The sequence below is a fragment of the Takifugu rubripes genome, chromosome 21, assembly GCF_901000725.2.
Source record: "Takifugu rubripes chromosome 21, fTakRub1.2, whole genome shotgun sequence".
Classification (NCBI taxonomy): domain Eukaryota; kingdom Metazoa; phylum Chordata; class Actinopteri; order Tetraodontiformes; family Tetraodontidae; genus Takifugu; species Takifugu rubripes.
Window position 1 is genome coordinate 11927478 of NC_042305.1, and position 19547 is coordinate 11947024.

The window sequence follows — 19547 nt, forward strand, 5'->3', positions numbered from 1 at the left end:
ATTAGCACCTTTATTAGCATTTTATTAGAATTTAAACCAATTACATAAGACCTTACCATTATTTTCTCTCTTATAGGAGCCAGAAGGTTTGGCTCACTGATTAGAAAAAGGAAAAAGTGAACAGCCAGTAAAATGTGCAGGTCAGCACCTGTAACACCTCTCTACATGGCACACAGCAGCTAAAAAACACCGGGTCACCTGCCAGTCTCTTTCTTGCCACGGTCACGGGGTCTTTTGTAATTCAATGGTGGTTGTCGGGACCTCAAAGTTACACTGACTTGATATTGATATTGGCTGCACTCAGCCAACAATCAGTCCAGGAAATCTGGGTTTATGCTTCCAAATTGTTGTTTGCCCAGATGAATCCGCTACCATGGGGCTCTTCTGAGACCTTAGCTGATTTCTTTTGATATTCCTGTGAGACATCCAGCAAAGAAGAACTCCATCTGAACGTAAACAAAGTTCTACACCCTTAACTATAGACTGACGTGATGCAACGGACATTCAATTTTCAAGCTGGGGGGGTTGAATTGAAATTCAGACGATATTTTTGGCTTCACAAAGCACTGAAACACAAGACGGCGCCAGCGGGTTGAGATGTGTTGGAGACCAAGAGCTACAAGGCAGAAGGGAAAAGGAGCAATGGCAATAAAGGAGATGAGACCGAGGAGGGAGCCAAAGTAAATGGAGCCGCGTACAGGTGAAAGGCCGACCATAAAGAAGGGGCCACGGCATGGTAAATGGAAATGATATTAGGAATGGATGAGAAACAGGAAAGGGACAGGTGATGGACAGAAAGAGAAAGACGAGAAACGAAAGACAAAGCGAGTGTTTGAGGACAGGCCATCAGGAGATTGATGGAGCCGTGATGTGGAGGACGTGATAGAGGCCTGCAGGGAAAATGCAGGATAAGACAAGAGCGGAGCAGTATTCTGATGGGCAGAGATCAAAAAGACAAAGCAAATACAAAGATGAATCAAAAGGTTGGGTTTTTTACTGATAGACCAAATAAAGATACATTCTAAAACGTCCAAGTAGGGCAGAAAACCACTTCTTATGCTCAGCCACAACTCCTCTGCTTTCCTCCCAGCCTTTCTTTCCTTGGCAACTCCATTACTCAGTACAACTGTAAAAATGTCATGATGGAGACCTACATAGTCCAAATCAGCAGGGGACCCCCTAACACACACACACACACACACACACACACCCACTGGTGCAGATGACACTAATATTAGCCATGTCACCATATAGATTCAAGGCTCTGCATCGTCCTCCCAACAGGAAGTGGGGGTTTGACCCGTGATCTTCGACTCCCTTTAACATTCCCAGGAACCTTTATAAGCTTTGTTGGCATTTCAAACTCCTGGGGAAATCCTAAAAGTTCCTGCGGACCTAATACAGCTGTCCCTGTCGGCACAGCTGTATTAGGTCCAGGAGTCAAACAGACCAAAGCCGCCCCCCCCCTCCCAATGGCTCTCTATAAAGATTACGTGTGGCTGAAGTGCAGACATGACTGGAGATTGCCTAATTAGAAACACCGACTGGATAGATCCTAAGACAAGAATTACCAAAAGGAGGTTCTATGGAGTGAAAAATGAACAGCTGTGTTTTAACAGATGTTGAGCACACTCTCCATTTTAGACTTGGAGGAGGGTTTTTTTGGCCTTGATAACTTTATAGTCTTATAGAGCAGAGTGAATATACAGTATGTCCTTTGCTGGTGATGTTTGCAGGGTCACAGGGATATACCGTAATTTCCAGACTACAGAGCGCACCTGATTATAAACCGCATAATCTAATTTTAGAAAGAAAATCAATTTTGTACTTATACAAGCCGCACCGGATTTTAGGCCGCAGGTATCCCACGTAGTAATACGAAAAATTAGATCAAAACATTCAGTCCCGGTAGATGTTTTTATTACTGTAAGAGACGAGTCACTGACGAGCGACAGACAGGTAAGAAACAACAGCCACTCTGTTCACTTGTATGTTTATACAGAGACCTTAAATCCAATTTTCATCACGTCAGGATTATTTAACTTTGCTTTTAATTTAATGCGCTTAGCAACATAAACAAATATATTCTACCGGTAAATGCTTTTTTTCCTAACAGTGTCTGTAATGCAGCTACCTTGAAATATACGTTTGTATCAGCTACACACAAATTACGTTGTTTATGTTTTTTTACTCAAACAATGAACAATCTAAACCTCCCCGATGGCCCACCTCTAAAATCTTCTATTTTCATGGCGGTGGCGATTGCTTTTGCCTTCCGTCTGATTTGTACAGCGGAAACACGCAGCCGTCCGCTCTCTGTGTGTTCACCCAGTCTTCCAGAATGTTCTCAAGCTCGGGCCACCTGTGATGTTTACATCTAAAAGCTTTTGTCGTCTTTTTGCTTTGGATCAGTTGTTCAGGCGGGCGTCTCCACCTTCTCGCCATTGGTTACCGTAATGCCAAGATTACGCGTGGCAGAGTGATCGCTTTTAACTTAAAAGTCGCATCATATGCTTTTCTTCTGGTATTTTCCATGTTGATGAGGGTCAGTAAAAATGACTGATTCACAATAGTTGTGATAGTGCGCCACGAAAAAAACATAAATAAGTCGCACCATAGAATAAGCCGCAGTGTTTAAAGTGTAGGAAAAAAGTAGCGGCTTATAGTCCGGAAGTTAGGTATCTGTAATGTGGAGCAGGAACCTCTCATCATTCTAAAGTATTGGGATATATTAACTTCATATATATATATACATACATACATACATACATACATACATACATACATACATACATACATACATACATACATACATACATACATACATACATATACACACACACACACACACACACACATACATATACATACATACATACATACATACATACATACATACATACATACATACATACATACATACATACATACATATACATATATATATATATATATATATATACACACACACACATATATATATTACTTCACTGCTCTGTCGGCTCGACCACATTTTTCCTAGCAACAAATGGAAACAGTCCCTCTTCGGGTTATCAGGCAAACGGAATCCAGATGAACTGTGAATCAAATCAGGCCTAAAACAGGACAAATCAAATATTGATTTGGTTTTTTTGTTTGTTTGTTTTTTCAAATTCAGCTTTAATTTTTTTTTATGTTTGCAATTATGCTGTTAAACCAAAATCTAATACTGGCAATAAGAACATATTGTTCTTTCCAAATAAACAAACCAATTCAGGATTTTGTCATCTAGCTTGATAGGTTTGGGATTAAATAGATGTTTGGAAGCTTTAACCCACACTTTTATTTTCTAAACATGATCTCCATAGTATCATAAAGAAATTTAAATAGAGAGATTTTAGAAGACAAATGGGTTGACAAATGCAGCTTAAGTAGTTGCTTTACCTGCTTACTACTTAATAGTCAATTCAAATGTAAGAGCAACTAGAGAAGGTCCTTCACCTTCCCAACACCTGCTCCTTCTTTTAAAGAGCAACAAAGGAAAATGGAGAGAGAGCTGTGAAATTGGGGAAACTCAGGAGCAAAAAAAAGTAAGTTTTATAAATCTGCTGTGAATAGAAAATGACAGAGTAAAGGGAACAAAGGTGAGCAAAACATCAAGAGCTTTTGATTTCCACCATAAAAAGGTCCCTTTCTGGAAAGCCAATTAAATTTGCTTGCTGAAAGAAAGCAAATGTCAGTTGAGCCAGTCTCCACCGGGGGAAAAAATCCCAACATAAAGCTCTTAATGTCTCGGTGGGAGGTAAAATTGGTTCTTGCTTTCTTTCTCCCGCAAACCTCCACTTTCTCTCTTTGACTCTTTTCACTTTCACCCCCACCATTCATCTTTACGTTTGCACGCTAGGATATAAGAGCACAGTGAGGGTCACCGTGCACATTTCAAGTTCTTATCACTTATCAGCCTCCTGATTCTGACTGTGAAGCATTTCTGATCCCCACAGTCTTCTGTTTAGATGTAAATATTCTGTCACTTTTGTGTAGTCAGAATCATTAATGTCCAGCTCTCACTTCTACATCTGCCTTAAGAGTCCTTTACTTTATAAAAGTAATGTAACTCGTGTTAAAAGGAAGCCCTAATTACATAGAATGGGAGCTGGCCAAGTCATGTGGGACAGAGGACAGAGGGCTTGGAGCTGTCCATGGGACAGTGTGTCCGACAGTGGGGAAACCAGGGCAGAAAACTCCCCAATGGATGCACGGAGGCCTGGAAACCTGGCTAGGTGGGAGAGAAACTTCTAAAAAGGAACTTCTCCTGTTTCAGTGTTCAACAAAAAAGTGGTGGGAAGACAGTAGTGCAAAGAAAAGTAGGAGGATGTTCCAGAAAAGAAGCCGACTGAGGTGTAGAGAGAAGATCTGTTATATAGTGACCTTGTGAAGTGGCAGAAAAAGTAGAAATAGCTGCCCCACTTGTAGGCACACTTTCTGCTGCTAGCTGACTGTCCTCGATGCACATGGGTGGCTAACCTATATAGGCCTGCCTCCTGCTGCAGCATCTCCTACTCGCCGTCTAACACGTATTCAGTCCCCCTTCTCTGTCTTTCAAACACACCGTCATGCACACAAGAGTGGGGAGGGAGAGGCAAAAATCAGGCCACACATGCCGCATCTACTGCTGAGTTAAGTCACCTGTGTTGCTAGCATTGCTTGCTAGCGGGCAGCCAGCTGCTCCTCTAATTAACAGCCCATGCACTCAAGAGGCCTGAGCATATGGAGGACTCTATAGCAGTGCTTTAAAAAAGATATCAATGCCACATGGAGGAGCACTGGTTTGACTTTCTCAAGTTGGACACAGTTTGTCAGGAAGACATTGTCAAACAATAAAGCTCGCGTTCAACACGCTGAGGCATAAGCCTTTGAGCACTGGCCTACTTAAGTGTCACCGCTCCAATTCAGTTCAGTCTCCTAACGTGTGGACTTTCTCCACCTGCAGAGACGAGGCACTAGTGAATTCAGATGATGATCCATTAATTAATCAAATCACTATGCCTCAAAGAGACGGAATAATTGAGCGAATCTTCAGAGCATAAACGTGTATTTACGGCAGGAGCAAAGATGCCTCCCGAGGAGGGGACCCGTGTCGCTCTGTGTTACTTCACTGATTGCTGCTACACCGTCAGTCTGAGTACAGGTTAAGGTTCTAAACATGCGTTGATTGACATTGTATCGTTGCATCACGCCTCCTGCGATTCCATTTCTTTAGACCACACTGTTGATTTGAACATGAATACGTGACATACGCTACTGCTGGAAAACAACTTAAAGTTTACAATATGCAGTTCAATGTCTCATCTTCATCTGGAATGAAAGCTAAAGACAAATGAGAAAAAAAAAAAAAGAAATCCTGGAATCCTTTTATGAAACAAATGGTAAACTTTTGATATAATTCTCCATTTAATTTTTGATTAAATGTAAATGACCATCCTCATTATCATCTCAATAAATTCAATAAAATGAGCAAAACTTCATATTAAAAAGAAAGAAAAATCTTTCAGCAAACATTATTGATAGACTTGTTTACCTGCTACATCAGGATAAACTATACATACAACGAGACACATAAATGGATCGGTAAATGTTTGCCGAATGGCATCAGGGCATTAACGTGCAATTTCTCCATTAGAAGACAACATACAGGCGCGTGATTTAAAATGTCTGGCACGAAGGCCACCTTTCCTACTCAGGTAAATCTTGTTCTTTTTTTAAAGAGTTTTAGCTGTCTGATGCCAGACTAATGGCTATTTTCCAAACCACGTAGAGTTTGAACGATCACATATACACAAGTGTGAGGACTGCGCTGCACAAATAAAAACACATTTCTGACTGCCTCACAGTTTAGTGCCATCATACAATTATAGGAGACCGTTATGAGAAATGCATTAGTTTGTTATTGCAGATGGAGCCCAGAGCAGAAATACTACACATTAATGTGAGCAGAAAGTGCTGGAAAGAATTTTAAACAGAAAAAAGATGTTTGAACGGCACCAGCCCAGGTAAAATGTTAAAAAAGATCTGGCTGCATTCAGGGGAACTAATGTCCTCTTTTGGTGGCTGGTTGTGCTGTCACGATCTGTCTAGCCCTGCTCTGAAAACTTTCACTGCCTGGCTGCCGAGACACTAGTGCAAGACTTTAAAATTAACCACTTTGAATGGATTAAATCAGTACTATTTTATTTTCTGTAGTTGTATTGGATTGTAAACACAACAAGGCCTGTATTATTCTGGAGTACTAATAAGAATGATGGCAGATTTAAAAGATAATGACACTTAGATTAGTGCAATAACATGAGTCAAGTATCTACTAAACAGAGACAACTTTTTATTATTTTTTGGGTTTCTGAATAGGAATAAGTTCAACAATAAGGTACCTCAGGTTTTGTGCATGTAGTGACACGGACCTGACGGGGAACTGATGTCATATAAAGGAGCAGGGTGGAATCCATCGCTTCTATCTCGCTTCGGTGCGCTGTGCCAACCCACAAGCTTCTCTACTCCACTGTGATTCAACCAAACATCAACCACGCAGTACTCGACTCACCGTCTGCCGCTGTTTTAGGCTGTTTCACGTTAGGCGTGATTGTCTCACCCCTTCACCCCCAGTGACGTGCGTCCACATTACCGACATCGGCCCCTGCCTCAGCGCACCAGCCTATAATCATGTATACGCTTGTATCTGGTCTGCAACCCACCAACAATAATAAAGCAGCTCCTGCTGGCGGTTGTGAGTGCTTCCGCTACACCAGCAAGGGCTGCCTCGCTGAATTACTTCTGCTTGTACCAGTCAGCTCAGAGGATAACAAAGGCCTCCTCTGTATTTATAACTGCAGCGGCCCACTCTGAGCACGAGTGCTCACATATGCTGCTGGATGGAAGGAAGGAAGGAAGGAAGAAAGACAGAAGGAAATCATCTCTGCTCCCGTTACATTAACAGGAAGCCATTTTTAGAAAGTCATCCATTAACGCTGCTGTGTTCTCATACTGTCAGCTCCTGCTACACACAATGAGGCTGTGTAAACCCAGAACGTTAGGTAGGTTAGATGCAGACCTGTTCTTAAAAAAACACTCTGTGCCATCGGGACACAGGGCAGAGCTTTGGTACGATGTGAAAAATGCTTTTGAAACGGTGAGAAACAGGGAATGTCAGCTGTGGTTGAGTGTATAATGTGTTCAAAGAAGAAAAAAGATGGATAAAAATTGGCTTTAAATAACGGTTTTATCATACCCGAGCTCTGTTAGGTAACGTGTAATTATATATATTCAGACATTCTTTCAGGAAGTACTCGTGTGCGATGCCCTTTTGTGTTTCTGACAGAGCGAGAAAGGTGTCTGTGTTCTCTCTGTGCCTCACCTCTGGTCCCGCGTGTTCCGTCTGCGTTGTGCGGTCAGTCATTTGGCATCCTTTCATATTCAGGGCAGCTTTGGCACTCTCCTGCACACAAAACACAAAGAAAAAAAAATACATCAAAGATTCCTAAATCAGACCAATCCAAAAGCTCTCTTGGAAGGAACAAGGGGTTTGCCCATAAACGTGGTCTGAGATGCGGTAAAACCTCTACAGCCAAATACTGGACCAGAAATTAGCAGGAGAGAAGAAACTGTAAAAAGTGACAGCTAGAACTGGCCGGCTTGCTAGCATCGTGCTTCTAGGACATAATTAATTGGTTTCCACTGGCAGAATTATAGACGGAGATGTGGTGGGAACAGCACTGACCCCATCCTTTAAAGGACTGCAATTTCCTTCTGGTGACCAAGAACCTTGTGACTTGAGAGTTACCCGGAATATTATTATTATTGAAAAGGCAGACTGCAGGTGCTTTGAATGAGAGGAAGGTAGCTCTATTCCACTGCAGGAGCTATGTGACAATGGCCCTAATCACGCTGACGTGCTCAACTTTCTCTACTAATAGGCAGGAGAGGGGGCGGAAAGTTGCCCTGGTGATGAAATATTGAGGATTTGAATCACCTTGATTAAAATGAATGAAGAAAATGAAGACAGGGGTTGAGAATTGGTTAATATTAAAGAGAACCGTTAAGTTAATTTAAGTGCTGTAGCCCAAACTGCCCGGTTCAAACCTGGTAGACGAGAACTGACGCCAGAAATCAGCTTTCATTAGTCCCAAACATGCCTACAAGAGGAGCACAATGTAGCACTTGGAGCAGCAGACTCAAAACACACTGGAAAACACACCAGCAGAGAGAAGAGGCGGCTCATAAAAGATGACAGCAAGTGATGGTCAGTCAGCTCGGAGGGTCTGCTGGGAGGTAATTAATAGGTTTTCAGCGGCAGAGTTACAGGTGAGTGTGGACAGGTTGGACTATCAGCTGCTCTTGCCTTGTTTTCTGCGCTTGACTGAGCCGTGGGTCTTTTTAGACTCTTAAACCGAGAGACATGTTCTCTTTCGCTATATCATGGGTCCTTATCTGCCAACCTTAATAAATACGAAGCGGTGGCTAAAGGACTTCTCTAAGACCGAGCACAGAATGTTCAGAAAAACTGACATTCTCCTGTGGCTGAGGCAAAAATCGACACCCCCCCCACTACCCAAGGCATACAGGCATTTGGTTCCAGACGTTAAGAATATAAAGATGCACAAAACAGGTTCCTTTTTAAAAGAAAATCCAAAATGCAATCACACACAAACCATCTGGGCAGTTTCGTGGGTGCACAAGCAAACCCGTGCCCTAAAGACTGATGAATCCGTGTGTGTGTGTGTGTGGGGGGGGGGGCGGGGGTGTCATCACCAACATGTCACCATATGGTAGAATGACGGAGAAGATGAAGCTAAAGTGTGGTTGAAGAGGAAAAAGAATTATTTTCCTGCGTGTTCCTGTGCGGAGAATAATAACTACCGAGCAGGAGCGAGAGGAGAAAAGGTACCGTCTTCTGAGTACGCACCCAATTTTTAAATTGGACCTCTTCAGAAATTCAAAAGGGTCTCAGACTGTGTTGGATGTGCACAGTGGGGTCGTTGTTTGGAAAAATAATGGTCACCTCCGGACAGCTGGCTGTTGATATATATATATTATTAATAGTGACAACATAAAGGTCTTCATTCATGACCAATTCAAGGTTTCTTGTGCCAGAAACAAGAAACTGGCTCAACAGCCGCGGTCCCAGTACCACATCCAACTGTGGGAGTGGTGCAGATGGGTTTCTGATGGTCACGGCCAAACATAAGTCAAGATCTGGTGCGGCGCCGTGTGAGTAATGGTGTTTTCCTTGGGTGAGGCTCCGGACACCCACCACATCGAGGAGCCATTGAAACAGAAAAACACCTCCCTCTTGATAAGCTCAGTTGGGCAGCAATCATCTTTGGAGGGGTTTGATTTTTCTGTTGACCCTTTATTTTCTGTTGGTCTTTCTCATTTAGCAAATTATCAATGTCGAGCACAGACTCCTACAATAAAAGATTCCTCTTTCTTTTCTTTATAATTTTGCAAATAGCTTCACAGGACTTAATCATTTCACCTTGTGCTACAGAAAAGTACAACTTAGTTCTTTACTTTCTAAAGTTTTTATCCCTGAACATACAAATACACCATATATACTATAGTTTCATAATTTCTACTTTTTAAAGAAGGAAACATTTATCATTAAACAAAGGCAAGAATAAGGTGGGGAGAAAATGAACAGTGTTGGTGTTCATATGGTTTTTTAACCCTTCCAAACACCTACAAGTGCTTGTTCCCAACCCCTAAACCTTAGAAAAATGCCCCATGTTCACACAGTAAAATCAGAAGAACAATAAAAATCCCATGGTTGTAAATGTTCTCTGTCATTTTTCTTCCTCTGGAAACCAGAAGCACAAAGGCTAGGTGCTGCTGGCAGCAAGGCGCAGAGCATTATCACAATCAAAATAGAACAAACCACAAAAGAAGTGAGGAGAGAAAAAAAAATGAACAACTCGAATGTTGGAGCCAAGAAAGGATCAAACAATGACAAACCAAATGAGAATGGAGTCAGTGTGCTGGACTGGATTCTCTCTTTGGCACGTTTGGCCGTTGAGGTCTGGCTCATCGTCTGCGTTACGGCACTTTGGTAAAACAGGGAACAAATTACACACCTGACAGGTGATGAAAAACTATGCGGCAAGGAACATTTTCACACATTATTCTGCAATTGATCCAACAAGCTTCCAAATAAGTGAACGAGCAACACAAATGAAGGTGTCCGTGTATTTTACACATATTTAACACAAATATATGTAAAGATGTAAAAACATCAACACCCCCACCCCCCACCCCCACCCATGTCTACGAGGCCAAAATGGCACACATTAGCTTTCCTTTTTGGCTAAGTACGAATCACCAAAGTTTTAGTCTGTGTCACATCAACCAAATCGAAAGTCATTTTCCCATTAATTCCCCCTCTTTGACCCTTCAGCCACGGCCGACCTGGGTGCAGTCACACAGAGCCGAAATCTGCGGGAATATTCTTCACAAATGGAAAACATTCCCTTCCTGAAATGGTTTTAACTTTATCAAAGCGGTCAACAATTACTAAAAGAGAATGCAGGAGTGCTTCAAAGACAATAGGACTTTAAACTGAACCCACACAGTAAATCATTGACAAAGATTCACACTGCTTCAATTATTCATTTTAAAGTTTAGAGACACCAAAGAAAGAAACCGCGACGACTTAAAGAAGAGGCGCCGACTCTTCAATCCTCCTCGTCGGAAGACGAACGCGGCGTCGCTTCCTGACTACTAACCCGGTGGCAGTTTGTGTGAAGTCAAATTTAAAGGCCCGCCTGCCTCTAATGCAGATTTGCTGATTAAATGATCTTACCAGTTCCTTCTGGAGTCTCAAAATCAGCTCATCTTTTTCTTTCAGCTGTTGCAGCAGCGTCTCTTCTCTGCTGGGATCCTAAAAAAGGAAGAAAGGAGACAGTGGTGAGGACAGTGAAGACAGCAGTGATTTATCTGTGGGACCATATTACTGCCAAAGCAGGACATCCAGCCTGAGAGGAGGACAGCACACCCAAGCGTGGACTGGATGACTCCGGCCTGGCCATTCCCATAAATGTTTATTTGTGTTTGCAAGTGTTCTATCCATATTTATGGGCGCTTCCTCCTGGTCTTTGTGTAATAAGCTTATTACGCGCTGGCTGCTGGAGAGCAAATTCTCATTCTCTGTGTCTTTGTGGCAAACTTTGCGAGCTCTCCTGTGCAGCCTAAAGGCTCTTCGACATGTGTTGTCAGTGAGCATAACAGGAGAGAAAAAGAAAGAAAACATATTGACAAGAAAAAAAGACTCCTTTTGACACATAAGAAAAAGAATAACAATGAATTTATCTCATTTTCCTCAATGCATATCATAAAACTACCCAAGAGGAAAGAAGAAACCAACCAAGCTAACCAGATTTTCACTGTCAGGGATTTTTTTTTTTTATGCCCAGACATCTTTATACCCTGATTGGACTGTCAAACAGCCAAGAAGGGAGCTGCCAAAGATCCTCAAGCGACACAGAAGCTCATGGGACGCTGAAAAAAAATGTCTCGGCTCCAAAAATGGAATAAAATATCATTTAAATACTGATACAATGCTGAGTTCTAAAACCAACAGGTGAGAGCAACACAAATGGGAAAAAACGAACGTGTGAGTGAGGGAGGAGGAGTGAGAGAACAGACTGACAAGCAGAAGACAGACAGATGGCTATTACCTCTTCAAGGACATAAAAGCAACAACGCAAGGGAGGAGAAGAGGGGCAAGATAATGGGGAGGGAGATGTGGTGGGGGGGGGTAGAGCGGGAGAGAGCCTGAGGCAGAGCACGATGGTCTAAGACCGTGGGGAGCCATCTCGCTAAAGGACACAACGAGTCAGAAGGAGACCACGGGGACAGTGTATCGCTGCAACGCCATCCTTTAAATGACCTCTGACGCAAACCGGACAGTCACACTCATGGAAACCTAAAACCCAAGTGTGTTACATGACACATCCCATTATGGTGCAGAGTATGCTAAACATTAATTACTTGGAAACCCTTTTTGATAGATTTTGATCAATAAATGTTTTTTTTTTAAAACTACACTGTTGTTATGTAGAATGCAAAAAAAAAAAAAGTAAGTAAATTAACAAGGACAGGGGCTAAAATATACTAAATTATTCCAAAATGATTACCCCCCATTTATCTAGGATGTTTTCTGGCTGCTTCATATTACAGGATAAATAATGTCTGGGGAGGACATACTCGGTGAAAATAACGGTCATGGAAGAGCATTATTCCACGGTAATAAAAAGAACAAAATACCCTCACGGCTAGAAAACACAAGAACTATTAAGGATATTGAATCAGACTGCTCTTTGTTTACCTTTGTGTACAGGGAAGTCAGCGGATAGGAGAGAGTACGAGTAGCTATCTGAATGGGACTGACAAACATTAACACGCTGTGACAATGATGACATTAGTCAGTCTCCTTTAGTTAATCTCCTCTGAACAGGACTGAAGGCTTTTCTACATAAGCTGCCTGGCTTCACCCATCTGAACTGTGTTTGTCTTCTTGTTCATGTGACATAGCGAGGACCAGAATGTGCATTTCACCGGTCCTCACAGGTCCTCCCCGTTTCAGTCTTCAAAGGTCAAGGTCAGGGTTAAGGCTTTTTGTTGGCGCTGGGGAATACACATGCACACACATGCTTCATATGCAGCACTGGAAGTGTGGTCCATTTTAATAAAACTATAAACAGAAGAGTTTTGGCGAAACCCACATGGACTCTATTGATTGTTTCAGACCCTGTACAGGTCAGAGCAGGTGGTTCTGGAAAACAAGAGAATGCTAAACATTTATTCATGTCATCTCTGAGAAATGACAAGTGGATGGACATGCTCATCTAAGCTCACTGTTTGACCCTAAAGATGGGAAAAGCAAAGCAGTGCTGTCTTTAGTTTGCTGGCAGTCGTCTAAAACAACTCTTGCTTTGGCTTTATTGTTTAGCCAGAAACAAAATCAGGCCGGTTTTCAATGACTCTAAAAGAGGGGGAAGACAGCAGATGAAAACAGGGAGGATGTATTTGTATCTGAAATGTTCAGGACGGGCTCAGAAAGGACTGATCAGAACCACTCAAGTGCCTCCACTCTTTGTTTTTATGAGCCCCTCCACTTAAGTTCAAGAGGGGATGAATACACTTCCCATATTTTTCAGATTCATTAAGTCGGCCTTTACTCAACAATGTATCAAGCCACGCGTCACTTAAAGATTCTCCTGAGTTCTACTCCATATTTAAGAAGCCAGATCCGTTATCGGGGTGTCCTGACCTGGACAAATTCACCAATGAGACAACAGCATATAATGCTTGGGGGTAAAGGTAAGACAAAAAAAGAGGAAAATGATTACCGGTATTCATGTCAACCAAGTCCAAAGAACCACTGCTGCTGTATCTGTTTGAGCCGCTCCCTCACTTTTAATGAATTTCATTAACGAAGCCCCTTGAACACCCATCATTTCTTGATTAGAATATCTGAAAGAAAGCCCTTTCCATCAGTGGTGCACTGACAAAACGAATCACACAAGTGGCAGAAACCACACAGAGCTGCACGTGGACTTGATCAGAATAATAAATTCAATTAAGCCCGATATTATGCAGGTCTTTTATGAAAGATATCAATATAAAATATACGCTCGGGTCCTCTATCAGAGGTTCTGGAAGAGTTCTGTTTCTAGCGCTCACCCAGCATTGGGGGGTGTCAGAGCTCCGAATGCTCCCAACGCCACAGGGATCGTTAATGACTTCACACCCCACATCCTCTCCAACCGTGGTCCTTCTTCCTGCTGTTGCTCTTGCTTGGACTTACCAGATCTATCATTACAGCCCTCTAATGCCCTTTGACCACCACCAACGGGTCCGGCTGGTTCGCCGCCACCTACGTGTTTCAAACGGGGTCCACGGCAATCACCGCATTTCTATTGTGTAAAATAGCTCAATTTGCTTTTACAGATACATGATCTAAACAGCATCTTCTACTGTCAGCCGTTTCCTCCTCAGGAGTCCCCAGAACAAATCATCTCTACCCCCACCCTCTGCTCGAACCTCTTGTCCTCTCACAGGACACCCACAAATCTCCTCTTTGGTCTTCCTCTGGGCCTCTTCCAGGGTCACCCAACATTTCCTCCGCCTCTGCTTTCCTCCCTTTTCCTCAGTGCTACTGTCTGTTATACACACCACATTACTGCCCCCCCCCATTATCAAATCAACACAGTGTTATCAGTTTTCTGGTAGGATCTGGGCTGAATAGTGATTAAATCCTGGGCCTGCCACTTCCTTACATCTACTGCAGATCTGATCCCAAACTGTCACATTTTATATTACAGGGCTGTATGATGAGCATTTTGACCATTATTAATGTTGCGCTGCGTCTTAGAAATCTGACTTCAGTCTAATTACCTTCTAACTGGGACAGAATCTGGCCAAAATGGTGTCATATGCACTGGGTCTAACTTAAACTAGGACACGCTATGACACTGCACTCCCTCAGATGGCTATAGATTATTTTTACACCCGCAGAGTTGTCGTCTGGAGTGCCCGCACAAATTCCCTCCCTCTGCCATCTTCTTGTGTACCTAATTTTCTTCTTTTCCTTCCTTTGGTCTCTATCCACTACTCTTAGTCAAACCTGTTCCATCCATTTTTCTCACGCTTTCACCTCGTGCATGTTTTCCTGTGGGTGAGTAGTCTGAATGTCATCCAGCTATATGGATTTGATACTGAATGCGTAGATGTTTTCTTTTCAACGTTCCTCCTCCTTGCCCTTCAATCTTACAGTCAAGTCATACGACAATAATCTATCCTCAGTGTTTCCTCATATTCAGCTCCTCCTGCAATAAGCTTTCTGCATTTTTATGTTGTTTTTCAGTGCCTCCAGCTCAGTCAAAAGGTTAGCCTTTACCTCCCACGTCCTTGCTCATTCCTTTCTATATGTGATCTATCCACACACACATGCATACCTACACTTTTCTTTTACCTCTATCTCATTCCTTCCGTGGCCAAACCTGACTTCTGAGGAGAAGCTCTGGCGTCTCTTTATAACCCTCTCTGCGGTGCTGCCTCTCTGCCTCTGAAGGCCCGTTGCTTATTTCAGAAGTTTCCGATACAACTGAGGTTACCCTCTCTGATCCCAAATTGTAACCATGCTAAAAAAAAGAGCAGTAGCATAAACGTTCTGATTACACACGTACTTTCTGAAGCAGTTTCACAACTCTGTCAAGAATTCTTAAAAGGCTGGAGACCAAGTGGTGCTTGTTCAATTTGGCATGATTTTTTTTGTCTGTGAGCAGTAAAATCAAACAAAAAATAACATAAATATTCACATTTACAGTTATAGATAGATGTTTCTGAAGGCAGGAAATGGTCCAATCCGGTCTCGTTAACAATTGTGGGTCCATATTTCCTTAGCCTTCTAGTGTTGTTGTTGTTATAATTCAAGGGATAGTGCTGACCTGGTCTAATCACAGTTTTGCAGCTGCCGTCTTCCTGCTGTGTCCCAGCCCACAACATTTTTAGAGGTGTCCTTATCATCAAGCTGCCAGGAATACACCACACAGGTCAATAAAGAGGGCACGCAGTCGCGCAAGCATCCCACCCACAAACAAATGCTTACCTCTTAACGCATGGCAATGGGGTTTAGCCACAGCGACATTTTGTTTAGCCCCCTTTGCAACAGCACGTGGCTTTGGAGAAAAGAGCCACGGGTGTACAGTCGCTCTTTGTGGCTACAGCGTCAAACGTTGTTATGCCGAACTATAGTTGAAGGAAAATAATAAATGGGAAATACTGGAGGCAACTTTCAGTCCAATGCAGATCAATAAAACAGCCTTATAAGATTAAAATATCCTATATGCTGCTCTGCTGCTTCTCCTGCCACCCAACTAAATCCCAGGGAAAATCTTACCAAAGGCCCTAAACCCCACGTGTGCAGGCACACTAAAGCACACACCACCCCCTTAATAAAATCCAGCCTTCAGAAGTCACTGGGCAAGAAGAACATTGATCAGAGAGGCAGCCAAGGGGCCTATAGTAACTCTGGTGGAGCTGCAGAGATCCAGAGCTCAGATGGGAGGGTTTATTCAGGAACTGCTACTGTATGAGTGCACACCCCACATATCTGGCTCTTAGGGAACACGTAGCAATAAGGAAGCAATTGTTGATAGAATGTGCAGTTTACCACACAGCTAAAGAAGGTGAGCACATGGTGTCAGCATCATGATGTGGGGATGCTTCTCTTCAGCCTGGACAGTGAAGACATTCAGCATTGATGAGAGGATAGAGGGAGCCATCAAACACAAGAGAACCAGTTAGAGGCTGCCGACGACTCGAGACGGGGCGCACGTTCACCTTCCAGACGGACAACAATCCTAAATATACAACCAGAGCTACAATGGAAAGGTTTAAAGCACATTCTTGTGTTAGAATGGCTCAGTCAAAACCCAGACCTACAAAATATCCTATTGTCAATCTGTGGCAAGATTTTATATCATTTTCCTTTCACTCGTTTTCTTTGGTCTAGAACATAAAATTCTAACTGTGACACTGTGACAAAATGAGGGAAATATTGAAGGCGTATGAATACTTTTGCAAGGCACCGTAGATGTGTATAGTGAAAGGCTGGTTAAATGAACAGTGAATGGAAAAATTAAGGTATAAATCAGAGCGGTCCTAAAATTTATCTACTATCAAACATGTGATATATCAGCACATCAATTTAAAGGAAGCTCGGCTCACTTCAGTGCTCAAACAGAAAGACAGGCGATGAAAACGTGCACGCGCCGCAAACTGCTGACCAGATGACTGCAAAGCAGGTGTTCAATCTACTGTACAGCCCTTGTAAAACATTCAACTTAGCGTACAAAATGTGTTACTTGAAAGGTTTGATGAAAGAGATGTGAACACAGAACTGGACTGAAAGTCACTCCCCGCCATATCTGGCTATCAGACATGATTGAATTGGTAGCGTGCATATGCATAAAGCAACAGAATGGTTACCTTAAATGGAAGAGATTTTTCACTGCAAGGACTAATGGGTAGAGACTGCAGGCTGCTGGCAGGACTCGTCTCTGTGCTCTGCAAGGACGAAGACATTGGGAAAAAAATAAAATTTAAATATGAAGATGAGGTTTTAGCGTGCGGTGCAACGTTTTCTTTTTATCTGTAGGACACTATTACATTTTAGGCTTATGCCTGGTGCAAAGCATCACACTGTGCAGCACAACTGTCGTTACTATTTTCCGACTGAGGCAGTCATCGGTTTCACGGCCAGAACCCACGTTGTCGGCGTACATGCGTCCATCTGCACCCCTGTGGGCGGGTGGGTCTTAAGTGCACTTCTTACTAACCTACTGTAACATGAAACAAAAAAAACAACAATTCTTCAGTCTTTTTTCCCCCACGGATGATAAAACAGGTCTACTTATTGCTCCACAACACGTGCATCTGCTGCTCTTTACATCAATAGTGTTAAGTGTAATTTTGAGGTATTTTTCTGCTCCTCTAATATACTTAAGACACCCTTAATCTCTCCTTTTAGTAACCATGGGGGTTACAGGACCGTAAAAAAAAAAATGGTTTGAAGTGCGACATTAATTAAACTCAATGTTGTAAACTAATTTTCAGCACAGAACAACACAGACTTTTACGAGAGCAGCTGTGGGTCTCAGCATCACCCAAGAGGTCTTGAGAGAGGACAGATGGGAGAAAGGGAGAGATAAAGTCACATCTTGATTTCGGGTGGCTGTTATTAACATAGGTCCTAGTAAGCACTGTACATGGCACCAGACACGGAATTAAAGCCATATTCCACACACTTGGCTTTCTAATAAGGTCTGTTTTACCACATGTGCCCTCTTACTGTAAAGTTGAGATAATCCCTAAAATGCTTTGCTGAAATCCTGAATATTGTTTATGTTTGGCCAACAATCAAGGTCCTTGAAGGAAAACAGAGTCCTGAATCACAGCATTAACTTTATGGATTATCGATTTGGCTGACCTTTGAAAGAAGAATCCATCCCAATCTAAATTATGGGTGCTATGCCATCAGGCTTTCAATGTGCCATCTGTGATCAATGCCTTTTCCAATGCAGGGAGACAGGTACACACTCGCTGCCACCTAAACTCTCCTCGCTCTAACACATACACATTGTTCTAAGGTCACCCCCGTCCTACAGGCTTAACACACAACTGTCCCCACAATTAGATGTGGTTCATAAAAAGCCTTTTAAGGATGGCAAAGCTGCCTGGGAGCTGTGGGTATAATGGCAGGAGCTGTGCAGAAGCTAAATGTATCAAGATGGTGAATGGCCCTTGAAGAGTAAACAGCCTCTGTTTGATACTTCCCTTTAATCCCATTCACACATAAGCTAAATTAAGACGCGTTGATTCCCACTCACTCTCACATTTGGGAGGTCTTTGTGTTATTAACCTGGTTTTAAACTCTAGTAGGAGAGCATAAACCTGAGCTAAAGGCGCAGAGGTAGGGCACTTAGTTGCAGGGGGATGACCTTAGCAGCTGATGCTGATGGGCAGCATCACTAAGTGTCTAGCAGGTGGAGACTGACAGATCAGCTGTTGCTGGAAGTCAAGCAGCTGTCAGGGTCTGAGAGTCAATGGGATGGAGAGAGAGTGGCAGCAGAGGCACCAGCTAAATGGGCCTTGCAGTGCATGTATGGATTTTGCACAACTGTGCGCATGAAGACTGAACAAATTCTCTAATAAATGGGTGCATCAGAAGTTTGCTAGGCAACACTGGTGTGGTAGAACATGCTGGCAGAGACAACGGCGAGGAATGCGGCCTCTACGTCCAGCTACTTGCCTAAAAATGCTAAGTGAGTGTTTTCCGGGGTTTTTCCAACTGGTCCAGACCGATGTAGGAAATAGGTGATAGGAAAAAACATGGGAACAATTTAAATAAAAACTGTAAAAAAAAAATAAAAATAAACTGTTAAGTAACACAGCATGAATAATTTATCATAATGTTTACCTTTTCAACCCTTCAGAGGAGGGAAATTGAGTTGTATTACGAGTAATCTGAACCTGACCACTGCCGGAAGCAAAATGAAGCTTGTGGTTATGGTAATGAGCAAAAACAACAACAGAAATTTGACGTATTTGCTTAACAAAAGGTCAAGCCAAGTCTCCACCCCCTTTGCTACAAGAGCAGAAAACATCCGTCTGTGCAAGGTAGGAAAATTTGCAAGTTAATGATACAACAGAGTGAGAAAAGAAGGAAGAGCATCCACTTGATCATATTCTGGCTCCGCTGTTGCGCGGTGCTCTCCCACACTGCCTTTAGTCTGTCCACTATTGCTGTAGTTTATGTCTCCTCTAATTACCATTTCATCATATTCATGCCTAGCTCCTCTCGCCCTGGTGTTGGGTGGGAGAGAAAGACAAATATACAGCAAAGGCAGAGGGAGAGCGACATTCAAATGCCTGTGTATCGTAATTTAGAGTTAGCTTTTATCTACAGGGACCAGTGGGGAGGTTTGGGGAAGGTCTGAGCAGTCTCCAGGAAAGCAGCC

General features: G+C 42.7%; 1 protein-coding gene across 5 annotated transcripts in view; it reads right to left on the reverse strand.

Moving 5' to 3' along the window:
- The window catches only part of ccser1 (coiled-coil serine-rich protein 1), a 72390-nt gene that overhangs the window by 31415 nt on the left and 21428 nt on the right, over window positions 1-19547 (reverse strand). For 4 of the 5 annotated variants that reach the window (XM_029829441.1, XM_029829443.1, XM_029829444.1 and 1 more), the window contains exons 8-10: window positions 17017-17094; window positions 10826-10903; window positions 7385-7465 (exon numbers count right to left, since the gene is read on the reverse strand). In XM_029829441.1, coding sequence (XP_029685301.1) covers window positions 7385-7465; window positions 10826-10903; window positions 17017-17094 — 237 coding nt within the window. The remainder of the gene's footprint in view (window positions 1-7384; window positions 7466-10825; window positions 10904-17016; window positions 17095-19547) is intronic. The other variant, XM_029829442.1, reaches the window with a different exon arrangement.